The sequence below is a fragment of the Lepidochelys kempii genome, chromosome 11 (genome assembly GCF_965140265.1).
Source record: "Lepidochelys kempii isolate rLepKem1 chromosome 11, rLepKem1.hap2, whole genome shotgun sequence".
Taxonomy (NCBI): domain Eukaryota; kingdom Metazoa; phylum Chordata; order Testudines; family Cheloniidae; genus Lepidochelys; species Lepidochelys kempii.
In genome coordinates, this window is record NC_133266.1 from 4,447,544 (window position 1) to 4,461,256 (window position 13,713).

Below are 13,713 nucleotides of genomic sequence, written 5' to 3' on the forward strand. Positions count from 1 at the left end.
GGCCCTGGGAGAGCAGTAACATGATTTCTGCATGTCTTACAGGAGACCAGAAGTGCTCCAGATGACCAGCTGTGTATCTCCAGGAAAATCTCAAACTATTTGTATTTCTCTCAGAATCTGAAAATGGATCTGTTCAATAGCGAGGCCCTGGATCCTCATAATTATAAAGGAACGTGTCAAATCCTGTAATAAACTAAACTGGCTGAGGCTGGGGTGGGAGAGCTTGGTGCAGGAAATAAAAAATCCTTGCTAGGAAGCAATATTCTCCGTCAGAGGCATATCAATTTTCTTTGGCTAATTATATGGCCTGATTCTGCTCTCCCGGACGCTTGCGTAAATCCAGAGATCACTGGAGTCAAACCAATATGAGAATCAGAGTAAGCATAGGCACCGACTCTGTGGGTGCTCCGTGGCTGGAGCACCCACAGAAAAAACAATTGGGTACTCAGCACCCACTGTAGCTGTTTGACGGGGCCATGCTGATCAGCTGTTTTGGTGGCTGCGGGAGGGGTTTGGGGGAGGACGGAGAGCAGTGACTGGACGGCAGGCGGAGGCTTCGGGGGAGGGGGTGGAGTGGGGGCATGGCCTTGGGGGAGGGAGTGAAGTGGGGGCAGGGCCTCGGAGCGGAGCATCCCCTGGGAAAAATAAAAGTCAGCACTTAAGAGACTAAGCATTAATATCATTGAATTTGTATTGCAATGGCAGTTGCATCGGACACCGTCAGAGATCAGGGCCACATTGTACTGTCCCAAGCACATAACATGGGGTTATGACACTGTACAAAAGATGATGAATGAGATAAATGATGGGCAAGGAGGAGAGGAGGCAGAAAGATGATACTGGTTGGTATAGCAGGCAGTAGTCTCAGTCTGCCACCTTCCTGGCCAGTTTACGTTACGGTTAATTAAAAATTTCAGCTCTGGGTCTAATATTAACATTCAGAGGTATTTTGGATCTGAAGGTTTTTTAATTTCGGTAAAACAACAGAACAAATATTAAGAGGAAAACTCAATTGGAACTTTGCCTTACTGTCTAGGTTATTTGACGTAATGGTCAGCGTAGATTAGTGATGGAATGGTGTTTGAAAGAGGTGGACTTCGAGGGACGATTTGAAGGAGAAGAGTGTGTTTTCCAGTAAGCGTGGCACTTTGGCCATCCATTGCATAATTGTGCCTCAGAATCCTTTGAAAAACAGTGAACTGGGAGTTCACAAGGTTCTTGCAAAGAACCCTTTATTTGATGCTTTCTGTTACAGCAAAGCTCATAGGTCTGCTCTTAGTGGTACGGGTCCTGGGATCATCCGAAGAGCTTTACTTAACAGGAAGTTATACCTCCTGAGATCCTAGTGGAATGGAAAGAGAGTTATCATCTAGGCACCAAACAGACTACAGACATGGTTTTGTTCTAGTTCTGACTTAACTGTTTTCTCACAATTGCATGCATGAGTTTAGTGCTGGTGAACAGTGCCAACTAGACAGCCCAGGAGAATGAAGAATTCCTGTTAGCCACACAACAGAGAGCAGCAGTACAAGTTTCCCCACTGCTGACCTATAACCCTGAGCTGCAGGGAGCATATCACAAGCAAGTTCAGTTTGCACAGCCATTGGTTTTACTGTAGGAATGGAGCCAGTCAGTGTTGACTGGAGGAGGAGAATGGCTGGTGATTCTCTATAGGTGCTCAACCTGTCCTCATCACCTTGGTATCTGAGCACCTTCCAACTGGGCATTAAGTGATGTGACTAACGTCTCTCTCTCTCATGTGGTTGGTTCTTTCTCTCCTCCTCTCTCCTGTGGGAGAACTGTGTGTGCACTGGTGTGTTTTGTTTCGGGAGGGCTGTTATTGTTTGGGACTTTGGGTGGCTTTTTAAATGCACACGCTGCTCTGGGATAGGGAAGGCAAGGTCAAAGACACGAACCTGGCGCCGAAGGTGATGAGGTTTGTGATAGTCTTTAGTTCCTGGGGAGCACATGCCGGAGCCTCGGACTAGCCCCTAAGCAAGCTCTATCTCCTGCATAGATGCTCTTTGCCCTGATGAGCTGACACTATCCATCTCACTTTGTTTAGCACCAGACAGCCAAGAGATGACGACAAAGCCTGGTTGTTGCCAGGGACCTCTGGTAGCAGAGAGAGAGACGTTCTAGCCTCCGGAGCCATCCAGTCTCTCTCTCAGCTGAGTGATCTGGATTTGGGAGTGAGCTTTTTTTAACCTCTTGACAACTGATATTTAAAAGACACTCTTTTGCGGGGGGGCACACCTGGCTTAGGGGGCGGGTAATGGAACACAACTTCACTTCTAGGTCATGGGTGCAAATTCAGCCCAGGGCCATCAGTGACCACAAACAGTTACCATTTACTGGCATGTGTGAGGTGAGTTGGTAGATCTCAGTGCAATGCCCAGTGCTGGACCAGGGGAAAGCATTTTGCCCAGCCTGGAAGGCATCCAGTCTGTGATAGAAGCTTATTGAAACATCTCTGAGGGTGAGATTTTATCTGTATTCAGTTTTCTTACTGTATTAGGTTTAGACTTGCATGTTTTATTTTATTTTGCTTGGTAATTCACTTTGTTCTGTCTGTTAGACTGAACCACTTAAATCCTACTTTCTGTATTTAATAAAATCACTTTTTACTTATTAATTAACCCAGAGTATGTATTAATACCTGAGGAGGGCAAACAGCTGTGCATATCTCTCTATCAGGGTTATAGAGGGCAAACAATTTATGAGTTTACCCTGTATAAGCTTTATACAGGGTAAAACGGATTTATTTCGGGTTTGGACCCCATTGGGAGTTGGGCATCTGAGTGTTAAAGACAGGCACACTTCTGTACGTTGCTTTCAGTTAAGTCTACAGCTGCTAGAGGACGTGGCTCAGACCTGGGTCTGGGTTTGCAGCAGGCTAGCGGGTCTGGCTCAAACCAGGCAGGGCATTGAAGTCCCATGCTGGGAGGGCAGGGAAAGCAGGGGCAGAAGTAGCCATGGCACATTGGTTGGCAGTTCCCAAGGGGGGTTCTGTGATCCAACCCGTCACAGTATAAACTAGAGATCCTAAGGCATGGCGTCGTTAACATCACACTTGTTACAGATTTAGTCAAGTGCCTCCTCTAGGACATTCTCCAGACTACTCTGAGGGGATCCACATGTGGGGTGTGCTTTCAGCCTCCAGAGTCTGAACAGAGTCCATGCACTGCCCCTAGCTTGGGGTCTCTAGACACTCTCTTGGGATGCCTTTCCTCTGTCTAGCACCCCCTCCTGAGAACTGAGACCTTTGCCAGTCAACTACCTAGCCCCTGAGACCATTGCTGACTCTTCAGAATTTCTTGTAGCTTAAACAAACTGTGTCCCAGAATTCCAGCCATGGGGGTATTCCAGATCCACAGGGTAACTTTTCAAGGGCATGTGATAGGTGTAACACACAACGCACAGACTTTGCACAGGGTTTTAAAACACCATTGCTCTTTACATAACAGCATGAGAGAGAGGTACAGCTCTATACAAAATAATAGCCATTGCTTTATGCATTTCTCTGCCTGTTGGCTCACCATTATGGAGAGATCTTTGGGCCAGGGGAGAGCCCTCTGGGGTGCCCAGGAACCTTCCTCTGCAGCTTCATGATGTCTCTTCTGAAGCATGGATCCCTCTCCACCCCAGCTGTCATTTTCTGACCTGGGCTGTTCACAGTTAAACAGGACCTCTCTGCTACAAAAGCATACTCATCTCTTCCTCTCTCCTGTCCAAAGCTTCCTGTTTGGCTCATGAGTCTCCCGCATTTATATGTCCCACCAACAACACCTGGTTCCTTTGTTCTGATGCTGGCAATTTTCCACTTCCCAAACTTCAGCTGGCTGTTGAGGGGTTGGGGAAAACTAGTTTCCCTTAGCACACCCATTGTGTGGTCACAATACAGTCACTAAGGTTAACTGCTCTCCATTGTCCCTATTCCAGTGGGTGCATGCAACAAGCCCTCTCAGCCCATGGTGGATTCTACATTTTACACAGAAATTCCATGATACAGCAAACTTCATAGTAACAGCTTGATGATATCAACCAGAATTCATAAACCATACAGACAGATCCCCCAAATCATCATACCACTGTACTTGACATGAGAGCAGGGGCTGTTCATTACCCTCAGCGTCTGGCAAAAGTCCATCTCAGGTAGTTGCCCTCTGCCTCCCTGGATTCCCTTTGCAGTTTCAGTTGGATACAGGATTCTTCTTCGCTTCCAGATCCAAAATGTGGAACATGGCTGTGCTCTTTTAAACAGCTGCTGTACTCCATCCCCAGAGGTGACTGCATGTCAGTGGTGGGTGAAGTGATCCCTGTGTAGTGTTTGTCTGTCGAGTTGTAAAGCACTTGGGGATGGGAAGCCACTATGTGATTGTTTAAATGCTGGTGTTCACCACAGATCTAATCTCCTGTCTTTTCCCCCTCCTTCCCTCTCTCTTTGTCCCTGAATGTTATTTTCCCTTCCTCCCATCCCTTCCTTCCCTTGCAGTGGCAGGCCATCTCTCTGACAGTCATTGAGAAGGTTCAGATAGCAGCAGCCATCTTGGGTTCCCTCTTCCTCATCGCCAGTATCTCGTGGCTCATCTGGTCGACCTTCAGTCCTTCCGCCAAATGGCAGCGCCAGGACCTGCTCTTCCAGATCTGCTATGGAATGTATGGCTTCATGGACATTGTCTGTATAGGTGGGTGAATGAATTTCACAGGCAAGGGGATGCAGCCCGCTGGCTCCCTCCACAGGAAGGAGCAGGAGATGGCATACGGAGAATGGGCCTGGCTGCTATACAGATCTGTTTGGATACAGCCCCCTTGGCCATTACTGCACCCTCTTTACAGAAATAGCCCGGTTCTGAAGATCTCATCAACCTTGAGGTATTTTCCGTTTCTGGGGTGGCGTGGGATCTGGAACGTTCCCCTGGGCAAATGCAATGAGGGTCGAAGGCTGTAAAATGCAGCCACTTACACAGTAACAACAGCTGTGTAGGAATCTGAGAGCTCTGGGCTGATTGAGAAACATCTATTTACACTGAGCACGAGGTAGAGGAAACACTTTCCTTTCACTCCCAGAATTGGGGAGAACATTTTTTCCAAAGGCAAAAGTGGGACACACTCAGGAGCCCCACCTCCTGCTCCCCTGGGTGGAGCTTGGGAAGGCTGAGCCGCTGTGGGGAGCCCCAGACCCTTTACCAGCCAGGGGGGCCAAGAGCAGCCCCTGGCCCCACCCCCCAGGGTATGCTGCCCAGGGCAGTTGGAGGGTCTGGGGCTCCCCACTGCAATCCAGCTCAGAGGCGCTAGAACTGGGAGGGACGGGGGGGGGGGCCATAGCCCTCCCACTTTTTGAAAGTGGATGGGCCGGACCCCACCCCCTACCCCTTCTCTTCCCTCTGAGGGCCCACCTGCCCGGCCAGGCTAGCATGGAGCCCAAGTGGGGAGCCCGGGCAGTTGTGGGGAGCCACGCAGATCCTCCATCTCCACATGGTGCAGGGGGGCTGAGAGCAGCCCCCAACCCATGTCCCCATCCCCCAGGCTTGCCGCCTGGCCCAGGACAGGTGGAGGTGGAGGGTCCGAGACTCGACGCCGGCTCACCACAGCTGCCCATGCCGCTCTCCCCGACCCAGTTCCGGTGCGGCGGGGGCCTCAGAGCCGCAGCCGGGCCGTGCTAAGAGCCGTGCGGGCAGCGGTGGGCAGCTGCGAACCCTCCACCTGCCCTGGACGGAGGGACTTGGGGGCAGGAACACAGGCCAGGGGCTGCTCTTGGCAGGCCCCCCGCACCGCGGGCAGGTGGAGGCTCCGCATAGCTGCCCGCACAGCTCTTAGCATGGCCCAGCTGCAGCTCCGAGGCCTTCCCCGCACCAGAGCCAGGTCAGGGAGAGCCGCACAAGCAACTGTGGTGAGCCTGGGTCTCTCCACCTGCCCTGGGCGGGGGGCCCGGGCACAGGCAAGGGGTTTCTTTCAACCCCCCACCCCAGGCAGGAAGAGGAGGGGCAGGGCCTTGGAGGGGCAGGGTCTCAGGGGTCGAGGGCCCCTGCCTCCCCGCTTTTGGGAAGGCTCTGATGCCTTTGGTCCAGCTCCCTGGGCGGCTCTTACCACAGCCAAGTTCTGGCTTCCAGCCTGGCTAGTGGGTGGGGCCTCATGGCAATGGGGGCGAAGGCCCAGCTTAGCCCCCCACCCCCAGGGAAGAGACTGGCACCGCCCGTGAGCCTTGGGCAGGCAATCCAAAACAAATACTGTCCCTGAGTCATTCAGCCGAGGCCCAGGACTTGAACTTTCCATTTTGTGACTGTCCTGCCCAATTCAGGATGGGTGGTCACCCTGCCCAGAAAAGCCCTTTCTTGCGGGAACCCAAAGTTTGCTAGACTACAAACTGCCCTGGCATCTTGACAAGAGACTGAAGGCTACAGCTGATAGCCATGGGGGAACATATAATGCCCACACCCAGCGACAGGTCATACACAGTTGGACCTGGCCATCTCTCTGAGGCACTGCATGTGCTGGGTCGTGGGCCTTGCAGCCAGAGACCCAGTCTCCTGCGTCCTGCCAGCTGTAGGAGAGGGGACCCTGCTTCCAAAGAAGGGGCGGAGGTAATGAGTTCAGTCCTGCTCTGTGCATGTATGGAGGGAGGGAGGTGAGTGATGGAGCCTGTGTCCCAACCTTGGCTGCAAGAGATGCTTGACTTGAGCAGCAACAACAAGCCACTCCAGGGGAACAGTAGGGGGATCAGCAGACCCCCACTCTGGGCTGCCTGAGGCTGCACCTCCGTATCTAGGATGGAGAAATGGAGAGCAGCTGGAGGGCAGGTGCCAGGACCCCATGGCACCTCTGCCCTAGGCAGGGATTTGCCTCCAGCTGCTCAATTACTCAGATGCAGGAAGGGCTCGAATCACAACCTCTGGATTTTGAACGGGGCAACAAGGTTGACGAAAGCCCGTAGGGGCTTCTGTAGCTTCTGTGCCGCTCCTACCCCCTCACTCTCCAGCCGCCATCCCATAGGCTGGCTGGCAGGAGCTCATCTGCTCGGTCCCTCATCTCCTGCCTCCAGCCACTGCTGGGGGAGACAGAGTCTTGCGGGGAGAGAGGGGGTTTGAGAACCCCACTCCACTGAAGGGGTAGAACCAGCAAAGAGGTTGTGGGGGGGAGCCTGAATCCCCAGGAGAGGGAGGGGTCAGACCCAGCAGATGAGGTGGAGCAAAGAGCCCCAGCTGCAAGAGAAGGCTCAATTATGTGGCCCAATTGCACACCAGACTTGATGGAGAGGCTGCAGCCACTCGCCTACCCTAGCTCAGCACCACCTCTCCTGGGCTCACCCCACTCCGGACACCACGGCAGGCCCTATCACTGAGCCCCCAATTCCTTTGCCCAGGGGGCTCTCCTTCTTCAATCCACCCCCTGAGTTTGAGCCCCCCGCCCAAAGGCTCGGGTGGTTTGGCTCTGAGACATTGACTTTGTGTCTCCGTGTTTGCAAATTTGCAAAGAGACCGGGAGTGACCCAGAACCGGGCTCCTCATTCAGGCCAGTCTCCCTCAGTGGGGCAAGAGGCTGGGGAGTTTGTGTGCGTGGAGCAGCTGTGTTATAGGCTGAGATACTTGGAGGCTAAAATTGGTGTAGCTCTGGAGCAGTGATGTGCGAAACTGAGCAGCTGTTGGGTCTTTGTATTATGCAACTAACAGGCAAGATCTGTGTCCATTTCCCGTGTGCGGGGACGGCCCCGATCTCTGATGTAATTTTGCTACGGTGTGATGCATTCGTGCACAGTGTACGCAGAGAGCAAGACAATCACAAGAGAGAGACACAAAGGTGTCTTCACGGGGACACTAGATGAGGTGAAGGGAGAGGAGTACAGGATGACTAAACAGCATAACAGAAGGCAACCCAACTAATGGAAAAGCGCAAGGAAGGGCCAGCGAGGGACCAGGCCTGGAAGTGAAGCACAGGGGAATGGAAGAGAGGTGAAGGAGTGGGTGGTTATCAGCTCAAGGAGAGGACAGACCAAGTTTCATACGCAGTAGCTAAGGCCAGGAAGGCAGTTTCAAGGTGGATGCCTGCAGAGATGGCATCAGAGGGCCGCTGTACCTTCGTCTGGATGTGCTGCTGTGCCTCAGTTTCCTTTCAGTTGGTCAAGCAAACACTACACAACAGGTCAGTCATGAAAATCTCCCTTTATGGGGCCAGGCTTATTAATAGAAATAACAAAGCTTTCATCTGCATCTGGGCCCCTCTCACGTCCTTGCTGGTCTTTCCCCAGGAGTTCATGGTCAATCTCATATCAGGGCTTCCCCATTGCTCCCTAGGAAGTCCTCCTGCTGGTCTTGTTCCTGGACTCACCATGGTCCATTTGGCTGTTTCCAAGCTGCTCACAGTGGAGTCTGGCCCCCTGCTCCATCCTCAGGCAGTTATCCTGCAGGCAGTCTGTATGCCAGGTCTCTCCCAGACTGAGTCAAGAGCTGTGTCTCCTACACTCCCAAGCCAGTCACGAGCCTCCTCTCAGACACATGCTGGCAACTAAAATTCCCACAACCGTGCCTAAGGGGCTAAGGCCTGGCACCAGGCCCACTCTCTTCCGTGACACGGTCCTATGTCCTGGAGTCAGAGATTAGTCTGAACTGCTCAGTGACTCCAGACCATGGGACTGTTGAAAGCCAGAAGAGGCTGACCTTCAGTAGTCAAAAAGGGAAGCAGTTAAGGCATGAACTGGGGATAACAGAGGAGGGGTCGAAATCAGGATGAATCCAGGCAAAGATGCACAGCTGCCAAACAAGACGGAGCTACAAGGAAAGAAGAAAGTCCGAGTGCAAATGGCAAGACTTTCTGGCTTTGGGAGGGAAGCTGAGGTCAAGGTGGAGAGTGACAGGGAGTCCCAGATTGCTTTGCTCAGAAGAACTTAAATAGTAAGAAATTAACAATGGGGGCAATTGTCATGTTTGGCACTCTAAGATCTGAATGGGCCGGGGCCCTAGAACTCCCCACTGCAGCCATGGTGCTGGTCCCTTGAGGTCAGGGTTAGGGCAGTTTGGGGGCACGTGGATAAAGGGCTACACCTGGCAGAGCACTAAAGTCACTTTACACGACGGCAGTGAAGTCAGCGCGGCTGGCTGCTTGTCCCGTATTGGGCAGGTGTTTGCTCTGCCACCTGCAATTCGTGTAAGGTGGAGTGAAGCTCCTTCTTGCCAAGCCTCATTGGTCAGCTCTCAGGCTCCTTGTCAGCAGCCCTGCTTCTCCCCGCTGGGTCAGTGGGACTGGACCGGAGCTCTGGTCCCATTCCTCAGCCCACGCTGCAAACTTATCCTCCGCATTCAAAAACAGCGCGCAGGAGCCTGGGCCAGGCCCCACCTCGTACAGCGCTGGTTATTTAGCTCTGCCAGGATTGTTTGCTCATAAGGACACCCATGGGGTGCTCAATGCGTGGTGTTACAGCCTTGCAGCTGCTCTCCTGGCTGCGCTTCCTCGCTGCTGTCTGATACGCAATTCCCAGGCGCAGTCATTCAGCCGTGCTACAGTGAGAGACCTTTGCAGTCACAAGAAGGGGCGTGTCTGTTTCTGCTAGGGCTTTAAACAGGACCCCAGAGCCCCAAAAAGCCACACTCCAGCCGATGTGAGTAGTATCCTTCTCTACTGTAGCCTCTCGCTATTGAGTGAGACCATTCAGCTCGGCCAGCGGCTGCAGCAGCATATGGCTGTCCACCATCAGGCCTCAAGGTTGCAGTTGCTCCTGTCCCCTTTCCATTGCAGGAAATGGCTGGGGGGACATGCATGGCAGCAGATCCACCTTCTCCACCCCCTCCAAGCCCACCGTGCGCTGGGATGCACAGAACAGGAGAATGGCCTCTGTGCACAGGCCGCATACCCTGGGCTAGGCCCTCCCAGCTCAGGCTGCGGATGAGAGCAAGATTTGCACCTCGGGGATCTGTTCCTGGGACAGAAATAACACAACTGCAAACTTCTCATGGTCTTTCAGTGCTTAGAGGGTAGAGCTACCAGGATCTTAATCTCCCGGTCCCCGTAAGGCACTCCCTGAGGCGGAGAAGTTTAAAGACTCATTCAAGTGCCTGCAGATGCACAGCCCCGATCTTTGCAGCAGCAGGAGATGGTATAACGGAGGCACGAGCCAGGCCGACTCCGCTCTGATGCATGTGTCAGGCTCGGAACGTGCGCCTGTGTCCCAGACGTACACAGGGAGTCAGATAACAGGGATGCAGGTTGTGGGAGTGGAGACAAACAGTCTTGAGCACGATCAGTTGCTCTGCTTTGTCATTGTCCAAACACCGTAGACACTGTCTGGGAGCGAGGAGGAGCAGGGCAAAAAGTAACCTCCCTCATCAGGATTGATCGATTTTCCCTGGGCGGAGTGGGGGGGTGGAAAGGCTGCCTGGATGGAGCGCTGCCAGGTGCTTCCCCTGATGCTAACAGGAGTTCTGCAGATAAAAATGCCCCATTTGAAAAGTCAAGGAGAAGAGTCAGACAAACCCTGTGCCAGCGAGGGAGTTTCAGGCCATGTCCTCTGCATGCAGCCCCATTGTGCCTGGGCTTACTCAGCATGTATGATCCCCCACCAGCAGTGCCTAGGCAGCATGTATGACCACCCCTGCCCCACCAGCAGTGCCCTCCCAGGGCATATCCCAGCCTGACAGACTTGCCAACACCCATGCCAGGCTCATCCCTCCATTGGTGTCATGGGATTTCCTCCAGCAATGAACCTGGGCCCATTCCGTTCATTACCCTTCTCGGCCATGTTTCGGTGGAGAACGGGAGCTAGTTTAACTCATCACACACGTTGCTCTCCACTTTCCCTCGGGGGATCAGGGGAATGGTAAAGAAAAAGGGGGTGTCAGAGTGGGATGCGAGAGAAAGCAACCGTTTGAGCACAGTGGCAGATCGTGTTGTCCTCCCATCCCTGTTTGGGGAGTCGGGGGAAGGAGGAGGAACCCTGGTCCTCTGTGAGTATCTGGCTTGTGCACCTTCTTGGCTGTTGATGGAAATGAAAAACTCTGGCTCGTGGATGTTGGCAACATGATTATTGTGGCTGTGATAAAGCTGAAAACCTGAGGGAAACTGATTAGCTTGTCTGTGAATGGGAGATAAGTATTCCCTTGCGGTCAGTGGAGAACAAAGTGAGCCGATCGATCGTTGACGAACAGGGAGCTTAAGTTTTGATTGTTTTTAAGGATCTGGGCTTGATTTCTCCTCTTCTCCTGGCCTTTTGTGGAGCGTCCCCTTTTGCATCACCAGTGATGTCACCCGTAATCAGGCGATAAGCCTGTCGCATCCAGAGGAAGAGCAGCCTTTGCCTTCCCAGGCAGCCCTCAAAGTTGCTGCTTGCTGCTGCTTATTCCTTAACCTTTTGCCTGCCAGGTTTACAGGAATTCAGCCATGACAGAAATCCCTGGGCCAGTGGCTTTTCATTTCCAGCCGAACAATGGTTACTCTGTGCAATTGTAACGCCGACAGACCCTAGTCGTCAGCACGCAGGATCGAACCGAGGACCTCTGGAGCTTGGTGCATGAGCCTCTACCGCATGAGCTAAAAGCCAACTGCCTGTTAGCTAAGGCTGCAGTGCAAACTATAATATCTCTCTCTATATATAAATATATATAATCTCTCTCTCTCTTCGCCACTACCCAACTGCCAAGCCCCCGACTCCTGTGTTTGCTTGTATTTGTCTTTCGTGGGGGATCAATAACCATGATGCTGGCATTCAGCAGCAGTTCGAGCCTGCTAGTTTGCCATCACTGCAGTGACAGGGAGAGGATGGCTGCTAGCCATGCTGGGCCGGGGCCCTGCTTTCATCACCCCTGCGTTGAACCAAGTGACCCGTGAGGCCTATGCTGAGACTTGCGAGTGTCCCTTTCTGTAAATGGACCCAGCCACAATCTCCTGCGTTGTGCCCCCACAACCCTGTTGTTTTCAAGGAGGCTGCCCCCGTCTAGCTGGGAGGAGAATTTGACCTGCTGCGTTTAGCTTCTGCCCCAGTCCTGCTCTCGAAGGGAAGTGGGGTGAGACGCACTCCCTGCTCCAGGGCCGTTGACCTGCATCCTTATCTGTCAAGGGGAAGGTGACCCAGACACACATGGTGACTGTCCAGTACTTTGTTAAGCGAAGTGTTGCTACTGAGATGGGCACCCAGCACACAGACTCGTAGCGAGGCTTCTGCATAACCTGGACTTCTGGGGTCCTGCTTCTTACTGCCTACCTAGCCTGTCCTTCCTAGGGCCTGCCAGGGTCTTCACCCAGCACCGCTGACATCTCCCATGGAACGCCCACAGCCAGCCGGCTAGCGATCTCCGCTGGGGCTTGCAGCTACTGGGGTTTCCTTGTCCCTTTTGCGGCTCCAATGGCCTCGCTAGGAGGCTGCTGAGGGCAAAGGAGCTTCAAAGGAGCAGCCTGCAGTGAGCTTCTCCTTGCCCCCTGTCCACACAGCAGGACAGAGAAGTGGCTAGGGGCAATCCTAGGCAGTGATTCCAGCAGGGCACCCTGGCCTTGTTTTCATAGATACACTCATTTGTTTGGCTCTCCAATCCATGCACAGACATGCAGCTGGGACTCGAGAGAGCTGGGTTCTGTTCCTGCCTTTGCCCCAGCCTCCCTGTGTGACTTTGAGCCCATTACCACTCCTCTCTGTGCCTCAGTTTCCCCATCTGCAAAAACAGGAACAACAATGCTCCCTGCATCGTGAACATGAATGTAGGGATGTTCACGATGCAGGGCCATAGGAATAGCTGGACACCACATTTCTTTGCCGTTTTATGGCCTCTCCTCCATCACCCCTAGCCAGTCTCTGATTCCCCCGACCCTATTTTCTTCCCAGTTTATGGACAACCACGTCTCCAAGGTAGGTGCTCAGATGGAACCGTGGTGGGCACCGTAAGAACTCAAACAGCATGTGCTCTTTGGAGTCGGGATGGTCATTTATGTTGTGTGCCAAGACCTTAGCTTGAGGGAGGGGGAGGTCCCAATCCTTGATTAGCACCTTTGTGCACGACAACGAATGGTCACATTGGCAACTGCAGTGCATATCGGTGCACAGCATTTTTAATATACGCACCCTCTGCTGGCTGGCCAAACATTGTACAGTAGGTCCTACATAAACTGCGACTGTTCTTGGTCTCCGCCTGCATTTTCCCAGTGACAGAGTGGTTAAATTTTGAAACATGAAATATGTATTATACAGCAGAATTCTGGGAACGAAATTCCCCAGCAGTTCCTACTGATTCTCGTGTCGGTACAATGTTGTCCATAGATCCCTTCAAAAGCTATCGACCTGTGTCCCAGTCTCCAGTTTAGAACTGTTCTAGGTTCTCAGTATATTCATGTACAAACAGCCTGCTGTGGCCCAGAATGCCACAGGGCAGGTATGGCTGCAGAGCTCCTGCCGTGTAGGACATGGGGTCTCTCTCCTGTGTACGTGTGGAGTTTCACAGCTGGAAAAGGCACCAGTCTGCAGAGCACCTGAACGCCAGGCAGAGCACCTCGTCTACACCAGGCAAGCACCTCTTCAGTGCCTCCCCTCTACAGAAAGAATGTGAACAAATTGGAGGGAGTCCAGCGGAGGGCAACAAAAATGATCAGGGGGCTGGGGGCACATGACTTATGAGGAGAGGCTATGGGAACTGGGCTTGTTTAATCTGTAGAAGAGACGCATGAGGGGGGATTTGATAGCAGCCTTCAACTACCTGAAGGGGGATTCTAAAGAGGATGGAGCTTGGCTGTTCTCAGTGG

At 52.9% G+C, this 13,713-nt stretch overlaps 1 protein-coding gene across 1 annotated transcript in view; it reads left to right on the forward strand.

The window, feature by feature from the left end:
* Positions 1-13,713, forward strand: part of MARCHF4 (membrane associated ring-CH-type finger 4) — a 161,658-nt gene that overhangs the window by 129,823 nt on the left and 18,122 nt on the right. Inside the window, exon 3 of the mRNA XM_073305012.1 lies at positions 4,496-4,688. Coding sequence (XP_073161113.1) covers positions 4,496-4,688 — 193 coding nt within the window. The remainder of the gene's footprint in view (positions 1-4,495; positions 4,689-13,713) is intronic.